General features: G+C 46.4%; 2 protein-coding genes across 2 annotated transcripts in view; one reads left to right on the top strand and one right to left on the bottom strand.

Moving 5' to 3' along the window:
- Positions 1–3,034: 3,034 nt before the first annotated feature.
- The window catches only part of polr2eb (RNA polymerase II, I and III subunit E, b), a 32,161-nt gene continuing 17,950 nt past the window's right edge, over positions 3,035–17,245 (bottom strand). The window contains exons 4-8 of the mRNA XM_072482058.1: positions 13,241–13,321; positions 11,874–11,932; positions 7,894–7,972; positions 7,727–7,799; positions 3,035–3,151 (exon numbers count right to left, since the gene is read on the bottom strand). Of these exons, the coding sequence (XP_072338159.1) occupies positions 7,734–7,799; positions 7,894–7,972; positions 11,874–11,932; positions 13,241–13,321 (285 nt within the window). The 3' untranslated portion in view covers positions 3,035–3,151; positions 7,727–7,733. The remainder of the gene's footprint in view (positions 3,152–7,726; positions 7,800–7,893; positions 7,973–11,873; positions 11,933–13,240; positions 13,322–17,245) is intronic.
- The window catches only part of LOC140394894 (phospholipid hydroperoxide glutathione peroxidase GPX4-like), a 67,989-nt gene continuing 54,547 nt past the window's right edge, over positions 3,804–17,245 (top strand). Inside the window, exon 1 of the mRNA XM_072482057.1 lies at positions 3,804–3,853. Within this exon, the coding sequence (XP_072338158.1) occupies positions 3,836–3,853 (18 nt within the window). The 5' untranslated portion in view covers positions 3,804–3,835. The remainder of the gene's footprint in view (positions 3,854–17,245) is intronic.

The raw sequence follows: 17,245 nt of genomic DNA on the forward strand, positions 1-17,245 counted from the left end.
AGTCTAAAACTAGAGGGCATAGGTTTAAGGTGAGAGGGGAGAGATTCAGAAGGGCCCAGAGGGGCAATTTCTTCACTCAGAGGGTAGTGAGTGTCTGGAATGGGCTGCCAGAGGTAGTAGTAGAGGCGGGTACAATTGTGTCTTTTAAAAAGCATTTAGATAGTTACATGGGTAAGATGGGTATAGAGGGTTATGGGCCAAGTGCGGGCAACTGGGACTAGATTAATGGTAAAAACTGGGCGGCATGGACTGGTTGGGCCGAAGGGCCTGTTTCCATGCTGTAAACTTCTATGATTCTATGAAACCGGGCTGGGGGCTCGCAATATTTGGGGTGGCAGAGGAGCCGGGAGTGCAGGAGGCGAAAGAGGCCGGAATTCTGGCCTTTGCGTCCCTGGTAGCCCGGCGAAGGATTCTCCTTCAATGGAAAGATACGAGGCCCCCCAAGCGTGGAATCCTGGATCAGCGATATGGCAGGGTTCATTAAATTGGAGGGGGTGAAATTCGTCTTCAGAGGGTCGGTACAAGGGTTCTTTAGGCGGTGGCAACCGTTCTTAAGACTTTCTGGCAGAACGCTAGATATTGGTCAATGGCAGCAGCAGCTCAGGGGGTGGGGGGGGTTTACTTTATTTTTGTTTATGTTATTTACACTGGAAGGGTCTGAGGGGGTGTATACACCTGTTGTCTTAAGTCGGGGTGTTAATGTTAATTTATTATTTAGGTACGGGGGGGGGGGGGTTGGGGGGTTGCTTTTTTAGATTGTGTTTTGTACTTAACCCTGTTGGGTTCTTTTTTCTTTCTCATTTTGTTATTGATATTTTATGAAAACCTTTAATAAAAATTTTTAAAAAATAATGAAAGGTTATCAACTTAAAATGAGCCAAGGAAACAAACATCCTGGAATGGTACGCAGACCAATCTGAACATACGGAAGCGAGTGTTGGGAGGATCAGTGAAGCGACTGAGGCTGCAGCGTTACAATTTTTGAAGTGAATAATGAAGATATCATGGATGAGTCACATTACAAATCAAGCGGTGCTGATCAAAAGAACTCTTCTGACTATGATCAGGAAGAGTCCGTTGGAGCTCTGGCACATAATTTTTTTTTTTAAATGATTTAGAAAATCTGATGGACAAGATCAAGGTGGATGAACACCGATCAATCATTCTAAAGAGTCTCCCAAACTGGATGAATGTACCCAACAATGAAGATGAGCCACACTTCTAGACCAAAACTAACATGGTGACCAACTTAGGTAGCTGAGATTTACAGCTCAACCAAACAATCCGCCCCCCCCCCCCCCCCCCCCCGCCCCCCACCCCAAACAGGCCAGTGCTGGTGTTTGTGCATGGTGAGAAATAAAATATCAGCATTAAATAATAATAATCTTTATTATTGTCACAAGTAGGCTTACATCAACACTGCAATGAAGGTGCTGTGAAAAACTAGTCGCCACATTCTGGTGCCTGTTTTCTGAGAATTCAGAATGTCCAAATTACCTAACAATACGTCTTTCAGGACTGGTGGAAGGAAACCGGAGCACCCGGAGGAAACCCACGCAGACACGGGGAGAACGTGCAGACTCTGCACAGACAGTGACCCAAGCCGGGAATCGAACGTGGGTGCGGAGAAGCAACAGTGCTAACCACTGTGCTACTGGGCCGCCCAATGATGCTCATACTTTAATATATATTTTTCTGATGAAAGGTCAGAGCTGAAACGTTAACTCTAGTTTCTCCCCACAGGTGCATTTAGCCCACGGAGTATTTCCAGTTTTTGTAAGTTTCCGATTTCCAGCATCCACAACACTTTGCTTCTGTTTCTCCAGCTCAGTTTGAGGGAAGGGAAAGGTTTCAGAATAATTAAGCTATTCTATCTTTATTTTCTAAAAGCCCTAAAATGGGAAAATCCAGTGCATTCCAACCCTTAAAATGCCACATGCCCATTTAACTGCAAATGATAACGTGTGATGTTAAATTCAGCCTTTCCAAAGGTTGCACAGCCCAAGAGACGTGTTGGCAGGAACTAAGAATGTGTGGGCAAGTGATGGGTGGTACAACACCCAACCTCCAGTTTGATGATTGAAGTGGATGCGATGCTGCATAAGGTGGGTGTGAAAGGACGGCAAGTTGGGTGGTCCACAACACCATGAGGGCTCGATGTGATGGTCTGTTAGCTTTGCTGCATCCTCACTGCTGATCCATGCCAAGCTTACAAGACCCTAGTTCTTTCAACATTTCCCATACATATTACTGCTCCAACAAGATCATCATGGACTCAATAGGGGACAGGGCTCCTTTTGTGCTATAAAAACTCCAAGCTGCAACTTAAATTTGAAAGCTGTACAATTCTCAAAAGATACTAGTTAATGTTTCCTGCAATGTGTGAATTAATCAGAAATAGACTAAACTTCCCTATATCATGGTAGAAATTTAAAGGACAGCAAGTCATTTGGTACTAGTTCAGTGCGACAGTAAATCCAAAACTAATCCTATGGCCCTTTCACCTGCAGTTGCCCTGTACTGTTGCAGAGATAAGTATTTGAGTCAAAATCTTTCAGCTCTACAGCCATTCAGGAACTATGCATTCCCCAACTCCTGCATTTTGTGAATCCCTCCATTCCTCTCGCCCATCGTTGGCAGATGTGCCTTCAGCCATCTAGGTCTCAAGCTCAGAATGTTTCTCTGATTTTTCTCCAGTGAAGCACTTTGGGCCATTCTCGCATGTTAAAAGCACTATTATAAAAGTTATTCAATATCCCCTTTAAAATATGCAATCGCCTTTGCTTCAGCTACTTCCTGTGCAAACCATTCTCTGCTGCAACTTTGCTCAATTTGTTCCCTCGTTTCCTTCACGACCATTTCAGTCTGTTGACCCCAGTTTGACTCCTCGAGCAAGAGGAAGCAACCTTTCCCGAATCCGTGCACCAAACCCCTTCATTCAGGGGGAGCAAAACAGTGTGGGCAGGTTTCTGCTGCTCAATAAATATCAGTCAACCAAATTCTAACACTTAAAACAAAAAACAAGACTAAGAGATTTATAAATAGAGTTTATTTTAAAAAAACACTGAACGGCCCACCTTTTGCTCAAGTTAGGTATCAGTAAAAAGCAGCAACATCTTAAAGTTTTCTTTGATCAATCTCATTTTCATACCTAGAGAAAAAAAGAGAAAGATTATAGTGTTGCTTTTCCTTTATATTTAAATTTAAACTGAGTTTAATTTGCTATGTTACTTAGAAGTTAAAATTTTATTCAACTAGAAGTCAATTTTTCAGCATTTCAGAGGGGGTAAATATACCGTATACCCTATTGGATCAATAGATTCTGGGGTCTGGTCTTTCTGATGTTACAGTTGAATATGACTGAATGAAGTAAGATGAATTCCAAAATTAGGATCAAACCTAATCAAATCTGGGAACATTAATGCAGTAGGTTCTATTTAGCACAGGGAGTACTTCATCTTTACTCATATTAAAGAGAAGCATCCAGGGAGACTACAAGTTAGAAGCTCCGAAGTGCTTCTGTTTATCTGTTAGTTTTAGGTTCATCATTGATAACCTAAACTAATGCCTGATGAAATGTTTGCTTTCCTATTGTCTGAAGTCCGGGTTGCATCTAAACCGGAGAGGCATAAATATCCTGGCCGCGAGGTTTGCTAGTGTCACACGGGAGGGTTTAAACTAGTATGGCAGGGGGGTGGGCACGGGAGCAATAGGTCAGAAGGTGAGAGCATTGAGGGAGAACTAGGGAATAGGGACAGTGTGGCTCGGAGGCAGAGCAGACGGGGAGAAGTTGCTGAACACAGCGGGTCTGGTGGCCTGAAGTGCATATGTTTTAATGCAAGAAGTATTACGGGTAAGGCAGATGAACTTAGAGCTTGGATTAGTACTTGGAACTATGATGTTGTTGCCATTACAGAGACCTGGTTGAGGGAAGGGCAGGATTGGCAACTAAACGTTCCAGGATTTAGATGTTTCAGGCGGGATAGAGGGGGATGTAAAAGGAGAGGCGGAGTTGTGCTACTGGTTCGGGAGAATATCACAGCTGTACTGCGGGAGGACACCTCAGAGGGCAGTGAGGCTATATGGGTAGAGATCAGGAATAAGAAGGGTGCAGTCACAATGTTGGGGGTTTACTACAGGCCTCCCAACAGCCAGCGGGAGATAGAGGAGCAGATAGGTAGACAGATTTTGGAAAAGAGTAAAAACAACAGGGTTGTGGTGATGGGAGACTTCAACTTCCCCAATATTGACTCACTTAGTGCCAGGGGCTTAGACGGGGCGGAGTTTGTAAGGAGCATCCAGGAGGGCTTCTCAAAACAATATGTAGACAGTCCAACTAGGGAAGGGACGGTACTGGACCTGGTATTGGGGAATGAGCCCGGCCAGGTGGTAGATGTTTCAGTAGGGGAGCATTTCGGTAACAGTGACCACAATTCAGTAAGTTTTAAAGTACTGGTGGACAAGGATAAGAGTGGTCCTAGGATGAATGTGCTAAATTGGGGGAAGGCTAATTATAACAATATTAGGCAGGAACTGAAGAACATAGATTGGGGGCGGATGTTTGAGGGCAAATCAACATCTGACATGTGGGAGGCTTTCAAGTGGCAGTTGAAAGGAATTCAGGACCGACATGTTCCTGTGAGGAAGAAGGATAAATACGGCAATTTTCGGGAACCTTGGATGACGAGAGATATTGTAGGTCTCGTCAAAAAGAAGGCATTTGTCAGGGCTAAAAGGCTGGGAACAGACGAAGCCTGCGTGGAATACAAGGAAAGTAGGAAGGAGCTCAAGCAAGGAGTCAGGAGGGCTAGAAGGAGTCACGAAAAGTCATTGGCAAATAGGGTTAAGGAAAATCCCAAGGCTTTTTACACGTACATAAAAAGCAAGAGCGTAGCCAGGGAAAGGGTTGGCCCACTGAAGGATAGGCAAGGGAATCTATGTGTGGAGCCAGAGGAAATGGGCGAGGTACTAAATGAATACTTTGCATCAGTATTCACCAAAGAGAAGGAATTGGTAGATGTTGAGTCTGGAGAAGGGTGTGTAGATAGCCTGGGTCACATTGAGATCCAAAAAGACGAGGTGTTGGGGGTCTTAAAAAATATTAAGGTAGATAAGTCCCCAGGGCCTGATGGGATCTACCCCAGAATACTGAAGGAGGCTGGAGAGGAAATTGCTGAGGCCTTGACAGAAATCTTTGGATCCTCGCTGTCTTCAGGGGATGTCCCGGAGGACTGGAGAATAGCCAATGTTGTTCCTCTGTTTAAGAAGGGTAGCAAGGATAATCCCGGGAACTACAGGCCGGTGAGCCTTACTTCAGTGGTAGGGAAATTACTGGAGAGAATTCTTCGAGACAGGATCTACTCCCATTTGGAAGCAAATGGACGTATTAGTGAGAGGCAGCACAGTTGTGTGAAGGGAAGGTCGTGTCTCACTAACTTGATAGAGTTTTTCGAGGAGGTCACTAAGATGATTGATGCAGGTAGGGCAGTGGATGTTGTCTATATGGACTTCAGTAAGGCCTTTGACAAGGTCCCTCATGGTAGACTAGTACAAAAGGTGAAGTCACACGGGATCAGGGGTGAGCTGGCAAGGTGGATACAGAACTGGCTAGGCCATAGAAGGCAGAGAGTAGCAATGGAAGGATGCTTTTCTAATTGGAGGGCTGTGACCAGTGGTGTTCCACAGGGATCAGTGCTGGGACCTTTGCTCTTTGTAGTATATATTAATGATTTGGAGGAAAATGTAATTGGTCTGATTAGTAAGTTTGCAGACGACACAAAGGTTGGTGGAATTGCGGATAGCGATGAGGACTGTTGGAGGATACAGCAGGATTTAGATTGTTTGGAGACTTGGGCGGAGAGATGGCAGATGGAGTTTAATCCGGACAAATGTGAGGTAATGCATTTTGGAAGGTCTAATGCAGGTAGGGAATATACAGTGAATGGTAGAACCCTCAAGAGTATTGAAAGTCAAAGAGATCTAGGAGTACAGGTCCACAGGTCATTGAAAGTGGCAACACAGGTGGAGAAGGTAGTCAAGAAGGCATACGGCATGCTTGCCTTCATTGGCCGTGGCATTGAGTATAAGAATTGGCAAGTCATGTTGCAGCTGTATAGAACCTTAGTTAGGCCACACTTGGAGTATAGTGTTCAATTCTGGTCGCCACACTACCAGAAGGATGTGGAGGCTTTAGAGAGGGTGCAGAAGAGATTTACCAGAATGTTGCCTGGTATGGAGGGCATTAGCTATGAGGAGCGGTTGAATAAACTCGGTTTCTTCTCACTGGAACGAAGGAGGTTGAGGGGAGACCTGATAGAGGTCTACAAAATTATGAGGGGCATAGACAGAGTGGATAGTCAGAGGCTTTTCCCCAGGGTAGAGGGGTCAATTACTAGGGGGCATAGGTTTGAGGTGAGAGGGGCAGGGTTTAGAGTAGATGTACGAGGCAAGTTTTTTTACGCAGAGGGTAGTGGGTGCCTGGAACTCGCTACCGGAGGAGGTGGTGGAAGCAGGGACGATAGTGACATTTAAGGGGCATCTTGACAAATACATGAATAGGATGGGAATAGAGGGATACGGACCCAGGAAGTGTAGAAGATTGTAGTTTAGTCGGGCAGCATGGTCGGCATGGGCTTGGAGGGCTGAAGGGCCTGTTCCTGTGCTGTACATTTCTTTGTTCTTTGTTCATGTTCAAGATACATACAGTAATGAGGGTCTGATTGACTCCAAGTTGATGCATTACCAGACGTTATGTACATACACACAGCGCAGTAAAGGGGATGAACAATTGCTTACAAAAGTAGGCTTTGGTGTGGAGCATGAAAGGAACAGCTAGTTAATGCCAGAATTGCAACATCTCGGTCAGCCTCCGTATGAGATTTTAAAAGTGTCACTGTGTGGAAAATTCAGGTCATGCCTCTTTCGGACAATAGGATATAGAAGCAGAATTAGACCGTTTGGCCCATCAAGTCTGCTCCGCCATTCAATCATGGCACCTCTTCCCCATTCTCCTGCTGTTACCCCCATATCCCCTTTGTACACATTCACAAGCTTTCAGTTTACTTCTTTACATTTAGGTGCTTGTAAACTAGCACGCCAGTACAGCCAGCATTAAGGCAGACAAATAACAGTGGCCTTTTTTGTATGGAAATTGGAGTACGGAAGTCTTGCTACAATCGGATAGGCTTTGGCGAGACTACACAACAGTACCGGTCTCCGATCGAAGGAAGGACTTACTTTGGAGGCAGTACAGCAAAGGCTCACTGTGTTGGGTACCTGGAGTGAGAGGGTTATCTGATAAAGGGAAGGGAGTAAATCGGGCCTACACTTTTTCAGGAGTTTAGAAGATTGAGAGTTTTCAGTATCCGAAGGGGCTGGGACAGGTTATGCAGAGGTTGTTCTTCTGGCTGAGGAACCTAGAACAGGGGCAGGTGTGTACAAAAGGGGTTGACCATTGAAGATTGAGTAGGACAAATGTCTTTACCCAAAAGGATTGTGAATCTTTAGAATTTGTTACCCTCGAGGGCTGTGGATGTTCCATCATTGAATATATTCAAGATCGAGATAGATCATTTTTGATGAGGAATAGGCAGCTTGTGATGGAGAGAATATAGTTTTGCAAACACGATCTTTATTTCCACGATTACAATTACCAGTTGTAAATGGGGAGCACCCACCATGAGAAACAAATAGGGGCATATTTGTCAAAGCTGGCCAAGCTACTTACAGTATATTCACTGTACAAGTCTGTAGGTGATGTATCTTCCTGCAGTCTCACTGGGTCTTATAATCTTAACGACCTAAAACAGAAAAATAAAATTCCACTCAATGTCCCACTCCAGTAGCAGTGTTGGAGGTGCCTATTCAAGAATTGTACAATGTATTACAACAAACCTGCCCTCTCTTCAATCCAAAGTATCGTGCCACAGGGTCACCAGCTTGTATTCTTGGCAACTGGCTCTCCTTCAATTTACTGGTAAACATACTTAAGGTGCATAATAGCTACTTAGCAAAAAGCAGAAATACTTAATTTTTTTAAACCAACAGGCCAACATTTATTGCGCTATAACCACCTCTTCTTGGTCACATCAAAAATGTAGAATAGCAATGATCTCAGTTATAGCATAATCAGGAAGTTAATTTAATTTGCAGCCAATTGCTTACCCTGGTCATGGCAGCACAGAGGTTAGCACTGCTGCCTCACAGCTCCAGGGTCCCAGGTTCAATTCCGGCCTCGGGTGATTGTGTGCGGAGTTTGCACTTCCTCCCAGTGTCTGCGTGGGTTTCCTCCCACAGACCAAAGACGTGCAGGTTAGGTGGATTGACCATGCTAAATTGCCCCTAGTGTCCAAAAGGTTAGATGGGGTTACAGGGCAGAGTGGAGGTGTGGGCTTAAGTCAGGTGCTCTTTCCAAGTGCTGGTGCAGACTCGATGGGCCGAATAGTCTCATTCTGCACTGTAAATTCTATGATTTTCTATAATGTCTCGCATCACTTTTACAACAAGACTATCAGGAAAGCTGAAACTGATATTAAATTATATCAAAGAATAATTATGTTAATTACAGCAAGCACCAAAAGAAACAATCATTCATTCATCTTCCCCAAAATGAAGCTCCAGGCAAAAATTTAAGGTGGGTTTGGATGGGGCGCGAGTGCTAGAACATTTTTCAGTCTTCCAAAACCAAAGCAAGGTTTTTGGCTGTAGTCAGCAGGGTATCCTGGTAGCTTAGTGTTATAACCTGCCTGCTTACTACTGGCTGGTGACTAATGGCAATCCCACAATCCTTAGGGAATATAAACTTCCCCAATGAGGGGGGGGGGGGGGGGCGGAGAAATCATTAGCAGAGTCCCTGCATAATTAGAACTGGCCAGTACGGGACGGCAAGGTGGCGCAGTGGGTTAGCCCTGTTGCCTCACGGTGCCGAGGTCCCAGGTTCGATCCCGGCTCTGGGTCACTGTCCGTGTGGAGTTTGCACATTCTCCCCGTGTCTGCGTGGGTTTCGCCCCCACAACCCAAAAGATGTGCAGGGTAGGTGGATTGGCCGCACTAAATTGCCCCTTAATTGGAAAAAATTGATTGGGTACTCTAAATTTAAAAAAAAAAGCTGGCCAGTACAGAAGCAGCTAGAGAGGAGTGAGCAGTAAGGGAGTTGCTGTTGTATACATGTAATCGTAAATAAATGTTATTTCTTTCTATTCTACAAACTTGTGCTGGATTCTTCGTGGCCCTCACAAAACTTAGCAAGTTTATCCAGGTTCCAAACTGGAATTTTATAACACTGCAAATGCAATCAAACGTCCCACACTGCTTATCAAGGTGAATCATAAAGGAAATATAAAGAGTCGTGATGGGAAAAGGACGAGGATCTTTTCAAGAAGGTTTTGAAATAGGAGAGAGCTGGGAGGCAGGGGGACTCAGTTAAGATAGTTGAATACTCTGCTGCTGCAGTGGATGATTGGGATACAAAGCAAGTCAGTTAGAGCAAGGAAATTTTATGCCGGATCACATGACTAAATAAGTATCTAAAGACATGTGGGAGAGATACCATGCTTGCAGACAAGCACATCGACTCTGAAATCAATGTGGTGTGAGATGTGGAGCTAATGATGAAGACAAGAGTGCTTGGCTGAAGATCTTAATGTAATTATAGGGTGTAGGCATCAGAACTTGGGTCAAGCTGCAATTTGTGAAGTCAATAGGATTGGGGCTAAGGTGATTGCTTTGAGTTACAAATCACAGAACAGGGTTTTAGCAGTGGTAAGGATGAGGTACAGGAGGTGTTGCATAACGTAGGCCTTCTTTTAATCCCCATTCAGTAATTCCTCTTACTGTAGTTGCATTTCTGAAAAGTGTAACTTTAACTGAAATATTAAGAGAATCAGATTATTTCATTGCAGCCGATGTAAAAGCAATGTAGGTCTTGTGCCATCAGGAAAATAAATTAAAGGGCAGCACGGTGGCACAGTACTGCTGTCTCACGGCGCCAAGGTCTCAGGTTCGATACCAGCTCTGGGTCACTGTCCGTCTGGAGTTTGCACATTCTCCCCGTGTTTGCATGGGTTTCGCCCCCACAACCCAAAGATGTGCAGGGTAGGTGGATTGGCCACGCTAAATTGCCCCTTAATTGGAAAAAATGAATTGGGTACACTAAATTTATTTTTTAAAGGAAAATAAATTAAACAATGTACTCTGCAAGTTGAATACTTTATAGTGCTAAATTACTATATTTTTTAAAGTTAGTTTCTTTACAAAATAGAGGATTTTGCAAACACTTTCTACTTGCTCCGGACCTCCGCCCAACTTTCCTGGTCGCCGACTCCCCTGCTGGCTGCTTCGCTCTCCCAAACCCTCATTGTGAGTGAGGGCACAGGACACCAGCGACCAGATGCAGGAAGCAACCTAGGGACTGAGAGTAGCTCCGAGTTGCAGGGTCCCAGAGGTAAGCCGAGAGCTGGAGTGGAGGAGAGCAGGAGGGTGGGGGAGGGGCCACTCCAAAACAATGTCAATCGGCTCAGGCGATCTGAGGGTCACACCCAGCGCAATGCATATCCACAATGCTAAATGCGAATACCGACCCAATTAAAAACACAGGGTTGAATTGAAACAACTCAGTGTCTGCGTGGGTCTCACCCCCACCAACCCAAAGATGTGTAGGATATAGATTGGCCATGCTAAATTACCACTTATTAGAAAAAAATTGGGTACTCTAAATTAAAAAAAAAAAAATAGAAACTGAAGCGAGACAAGTTAAAGTGAGGAGTTACTGTATCTGGAAATGTGCTGCTGTTTATTGTCCTACCAACAGAGGTGGGAAAATAGGGCACAGAACACAGTAACTGAGCACACAGGAAGAAACCTGATCGATCCACAATTTGTACCGAGCAATCAGATTTCTGCTGGGGGATCTGCAATGCAAAAACAGGTCAGAGTTCTGTTGTGCTGGGAAAGGGAGAACTCTCGGCGCATAAACTAATGATGACAACTGGGGGACTACGTGCAAACAAGTTGAGAAATTTGCTGCCTTTTCCTGATGTGGCTGTATATTGTGTCAGTGCTCATGCTAAGGCTGACATCACGTGACAAGAATAAAAGACAAACTTGATCAAGATCGCAAAACGGATCCCATCGAATCCTGCTCCAGTCACAATTCTACACCTTTGAAGGGGAGGGGGGGGCAGGGAGCAAATAAGTATAAAAAAATGCTGGAGTTTCACAATTCAAGTCACATGGCGAGTTCAAAGTCTTGCTTTGAGAAGCAACAATGTACGGTGAAATGCTTCCTGTGGAGAGGGGGCAGGGTGGAATAGCAGAATTTACCACCAGCTCCTGTTTATAAATTCTGGAAACAGTGCTTAATAAGCAGCCTGGGATCACTGGGGTGCTGCAAGTGGAAGAAACAAAAGAAGCATTTCAGAGAGATTTTCACTGGGCAGCATATATAAATTAGACTATAAATATCCTATAATAAATTACAGAGAATAAAAAACAAACGTTCGTCGCCGTACTCTGCTAAAGTTCAGGCTCACATTGTTAGTGCAGCCTATAGAAAAAGCACAGCTTTAAAAAAAACAAATTTAAGAGTACCCAATTCTTTTTTTCCCCAATTAAGGGGCAATTTAGCATGATCAATCCACCTACCCTGCACATCTTTGGGTTGTGGGGGTGAAACCCATGCAGGCACGGGGAGAATGTGCAAACACCACAAGGACAGTGACCCGGGGCCGGGATCGAACCTGGGTCCTCAGCGCCGTGAGGCAGCAGCATTGATCACTGCGCCATCGTACCGCCCAACACAACTCTAGTATGCTACAGAAAAAACAGCGTTACCATCAACTGAAACATTTACAATAAAGCACATCAAAAAAGGATACTATCGTGCCAGCAGCTCTGTAACTTCCTCCTTGGACATGACGATGTGCTCTGGAACAAGCTAATGTGCAAAACGGGATTAAATTCATTTACAAAAACAGGGTTTACTTTAGATAAGATTTAAATATTGTTCAATTTGTATCTCTGACCACCCCCCCCCCACCCCCCAAATTAGAACTGATATGGTTGCTGCAAGTGGTCTTTGCCCCTTTTATGAGATCATCTCATTATTTTCTCTGTGAAGTCAGATTTGCCAATACCACCAAAAGGTTTTCACTTTCAAGCACTCCAGGGCACATGTAAAACGCAATCTTACCGAGAACTGGATGCATCAGAAGAATCTCCCTTGTTGAGAGGCCCGAAATAAGCAGAAATATCAACTGGCCCTTTTGTGAAATGTTCACAAAGGTATCGGGTCAGCATTCCTCCAACCTTCGGGACTAGTTACCAGGCCACTACTAGCAGTACATACTCCAGTACTGCAAAGCACCAGAGATTCTTACTTCTTAAAACAAAATAACCCTCATTTTATTTTCAAATTATTTGTAAAAAATTACATTATGGTTTATGTACCCTGCTTGTACAGAACATTAAAAAATACAAAAGCTGGGTATTTCCAACATCTTCTGTTTCTATTTAAAAACAGCATTCTGCTGGACAATGATCACATTTTTGATTGAGAGAAACTAAAAATAGCCTTGATTGCATTTGCTTGGTTCCACTTTGCAAAGGTTACATTAGCACTGATCGCTACATTGTGCAGAGAAAATGGACTGGAACGGATTTGATCAAATGGATTTTATTGCATTTATAAAAAAGAAACCAGATGTAGTTAGGTCAAGCCTCTCAATTCATGTACACCTCTGTTGCCCAACACCGTTTATGGTATCTTACTCTGCAAGCGCGCACCGTACCCCTCCGCAAGCGCCCCCCGACCCCTCCGCAAGCGCCCCCCGACCCCTCCGCAAGCGCCCCCCGACCCCTCCGCAAGCGCCCCCCGACCCCTCCGCAAGCGCCCCCCGACCCCTCCGCAAGCGCCCCCCCCCGACCCCTCCGCAAGCGCCCCCCGACCCCTCCGCAAGCGCCCCCCCGACCCCTCCGCAAGCGCCCCCCGACCCCTCCGCAAGCGCCCCCCGACCCCTCCGCAAGCGCCCCCCCCCGACCCCTCCGCAAGCGCCCCCCGACCCCTCCGCAAGCGCCCCCCGACCCCTCCGCAAGCGCCCCCCGACCCCTCCGCAAGCGCCCCCCGACCCCTCCGCAAGCGCCCCCCCCGACCCCTCCGCAAGCGCCCCCCCCGACCCCTCCGCAAGCGCGCCCCGACCCCTCCGCAAGCGCGCCCCGATTTAAAGAAGGGCTTTGTCAAGCCTACCTCATGTTCTGTAATATTAATTAGTAGCTCCTGCTGCAGGAATTGCTCAAGGATATACTTGGGAGCCATGTCAACAAGGGACTGGATACAAATAAGAATCAAATAGAAATGTTAAGTTTTACAAAGTTAAAATATTTTGTTCATACAGATTGAGCAACCCTTCTCAGAAATTCCAAAAACCAAAACATTCTGAAACACGCCCCCCTCCCGCGAGAGGCACACAGTCGCAGCTCCCAACGTTCCGCACAGTCACAGTTCCTAACATTCCACAGTCACAGTTCCCAACGTTCCGCAGTCGCAGTTCCCAACATTCCACACAGTCGCAGCTCCCAACATTCCACACAGTCGCAGCTCCCAACGTTCGCCGCACCTGCGTAGCATATTCCTAAATTTGAAAAATTCCGAAACCGATATAGACTCAGCCCCAGGCAATTCGGATAACAGATTCTTTTACTATCAATAATATTCTGATATGTCCCTCAGTCATGCATCGCATTTCTCTTCAACACCTTGGCCACCCATATTCTGAAGACAGAAATCCTTTTCTGTGGGCATTTGTCAGGACATCCAATTAGCAATGCCTCACGGCGTCGAGGACCCGGGTTCGATCCCGGCTCTGGGTCACTGTCCGTGTGGAGTTTGCACATTCTCCCCGTGTCTGCGTGGGTCTCAGCCCCACAACCCAAAGATGTGCAGGGTAGGTAGACTGGCCACACTAAATTGCCCCTTAATTGGAAAAAATAAATTGGGTATAAAATAAAAAGATAATGTAGTTTCGATGTTTTTACAATTTCATAGAATCATAGAGATTACAGTGCAGAAGGAGGCCATTCGGCCCATCGAGTCTGCGCCGGCTCTTGGAAAGAGCACCCTACCCAAGGCCACACCTGCACCCTATCCCCATAACCCAGTAACCCCACCCAACTCTAAGGGCAATTTTGGACACTTAAGGGCAATTTAGAATGGCGAATCCACCTAACCTGCACATCTTTGGACTGTGGGAGGAAACCGGAGCACCCGGAGGAAACCCACGCACACACGGGGAGGTTGTGCAGACTCCACACAGACAGTGACCCAAGCCAGAATCGAACCTGGGACCCTGGAGCTGTGAAGCAATTGTGCTAGCCACAATGCTACCATGCTGCCCTAATTTGAATGCTTGGAGGTGTTAAGGATCCGTTTGTGGCCAGCAGTTGGGGGGGGGGGGGGGGGGGGGATGGGACGTAAGAGGGGCTGTGGAATAGGGGATTTAGGATTGTTGCTGTTACTTCATAGAATCTGTGGTGCAGTAGACCATCAAGTCTGCCGCAGCCCTTGGAAAGAGCACCCTAATTAAGCCCACACCTTCACCCTATCCCCATAACCCCACCCAACATCTGGGACACTAAGGGACAATTTAGCATGGCCAATCCACCCAAGCTGCACATTTTTGGATTATGGGAGGAGCACCCAGAGGCAACCCACGCAGACTCCGCACAGAGAGTCTCCCGAGGCCGGAATTGAACCCGGATCCCTGGAGCTGTGAAGCAACAGTGCCGCACCAAAATAAAAATGACAAACTGTACGATTTAGTTGTGCCTTTGTACGCAAAGATTTGATAATGTTTAGAATAAAATATATTAAAAAATAAATAGCAAGTGTTGGTTTTTTCATTATGGTCGATTTGGGATTGTTCAGAGTTCTGTGTTTTTCTCTTGGCCGTGGGTGGGGATGGTTCGGGTGATGCGGGTGGGGATGGGGGGATAGTTTGGGTGATGCGGGTGGGGTTGGATGCGGTCCTCCAAGCAGGCTCACAATGCTAGGAGGGAAGCTAGTAAACAGAAGCAGTGTGGGGCAGCGGGTTGCAACGGGATCCGAGGAGGTTTAGCCATCCGGGAGAGAGGGAGTTTTCCTTCTTCTCCCATGTACATCGGGTATACTCCAGGAGAAGATTTTTCTTTGTGGTGGGAAATAGTTACTCCCAGGGATGTGGGCGTGGAATGTACGGCAATAGTGATATTGGACCAGGCGCCTCATTACGTGGAGGCGAGGTTCGAAACAGGTCGAGCTCAGCAGCGCCCGCAGAGGTTAGATTTGGCACTCCTGGCGGACAAGGGGTTTGTGAGAAGGCAGCCTCGGCCATAGAGAACCATGTGGAGTTTAATTAGAATGGGGAGGATTCATCATCCACATTCTGGGAAGCGCTGAAGGGGTGTGGTCAGGGAGGAGGTAATAAATATCATTTAAGACCCACAGGTTACGATTGGGAGGACAGAAAGGCAGACATTGGCTGATACCATCTTGGAAATGGATCAGCGATATTCAGCAGCCCCAACAAAGGAGCTGCAAGTGGAGATAGAGAAAGAGGTTGCAGGTGGAGTTCGATCTGGTTTCAATTGGGAAGCGGTGAGCCAAGTGTGTTGCTCACGGGGTCATAGAAGTTACAGTGCAGAAGGAGGCCATTCGGTCCATCAAATCTGCACCGGCCCATGCAAAGAGCACCCTACTTAAGCCCAAGCCTCCATCCTATCCCCATAATCCAGTAACAGCAGCATGGTAGCATAGCGATTAGCACTGTGCTTCACAGCACCAGGGACCCAGGTTCGATTCCCCACTGGGTCACTGTCTAGTCTGCATGTTTCTCCCCGTGTCTGCGTGCGTTTCCTCCCACATAGTCCAAAGACAGGTTAGGTGGATTGGCAATGCTAAATTGCCCTTAAGTGTCCAAAAAGGTTAGGAGGGGTTATTGGGTTAGGGGGATAGGGTGGACGCGAGGGCTTTAAATGGGTCAGTGCAGACTCAACGGGCCGAATGGCCTCCTTCTGCAGTGTATGTTAGATGTAATCCCACCCAAGCTTTTGGTAATTATAGGGCAATTTATCATGGCCAATCCACCTAACCTGCACGTCTTTGGATTGTGGGAGGAAACCGGAGCACTAGGAGAAACCCCACACAAACAAGGGGAGAAAGTGCAGACTCCGCACAGACAGTCACCCGAGGTCGGATTGAACCTGGGACCTGGAGCTGTGAGGCAGCAGGGCTAACCACTGTGCCGTCCTTCCCTAAAGCACCTTAGTGAACCAGATCGGTTTTTACGACAATCGACAATGGCTTCATGGCCATTAGACTTTTATTCCCAGATTCATATTGAATTCACATTTCACCGTCTGCTGCTTGTGGGGGGGGGTCGATCCCAGATCCCCAGAGCTTTCTGGATTACTAGTCCAGTGACACTCCGCGGAGCATGGCTAGTTCTCCCCTCCAGATTCTCTGGCGACTCTCTGCGAGCTCTCCCCCACATCGTTTCTAACCGTTATTACATTGTATGTTTTATAATATGTATATTTATGAATTCATTAAAAAATAATAATAATTTAGAGTATCCAATTCATTTTTCCAATTAAGGGGCAATTTAGCGTGGCCAATCCACCTACCCTGCACATCTTTGGGTTGTGGGAGTGAACCCACGCAGACACGGGGGAGAATGTGCAAACTCAACACAGTGACCCAGAGCCGGGACCGAACCTGGGATCTCGGCGCAGTGAGGCAGCAGTGCTAACCACTGCGCCACATTGCTGCCCTTTGTTCTATGTATTCACGTAGGGAATGATCAGACAATCACAGAATCCCTACAGTGCAAAAGGAGGCCATTGGCCCATCGGGTCTGCGCCGACCCTCTGAAAGAGCACCCTTCCTATGTCCAATCCCCCCACCCTATCTCCATAAGCCCATCTGGGGGCAATTTAGCATGGCCAATCCACTTAACCTGCACATCTTTGGACTGTGGGAAGAAAACGGAGCACCCGGTGGAAACTCATGCAGACACGGGGAGAAAGTGCAAACTACACAGTCACCCGAGGCCGGAATTGAATCTGGGTCCCTGGCGCTGTGAGGCAGCAGTGCTAACCACTGTGTCACCGGTGCCAGGATTTATAAACAGGACAATATTTTTCACTGTACCTTGGTACACGTGACAATAAATCAAATCATCAGTGACAATACCACCAACACCACTATCCCCACCTA

The sequence above is a fragment of the Scyliorhinus torazame genome, chromosome 18 (assembly GCF_047496885.1).
Source record: "Scyliorhinus torazame isolate Kashiwa2021f chromosome 18, sScyTor2.1, whole genome shotgun sequence".
Lineage (NCBI taxonomy): Eukaryota > Metazoa > Chordata > Chondrichthyes > Carcharhiniformes > Scyliorhinidae > Scyliorhinus > Scyliorhinus torazame.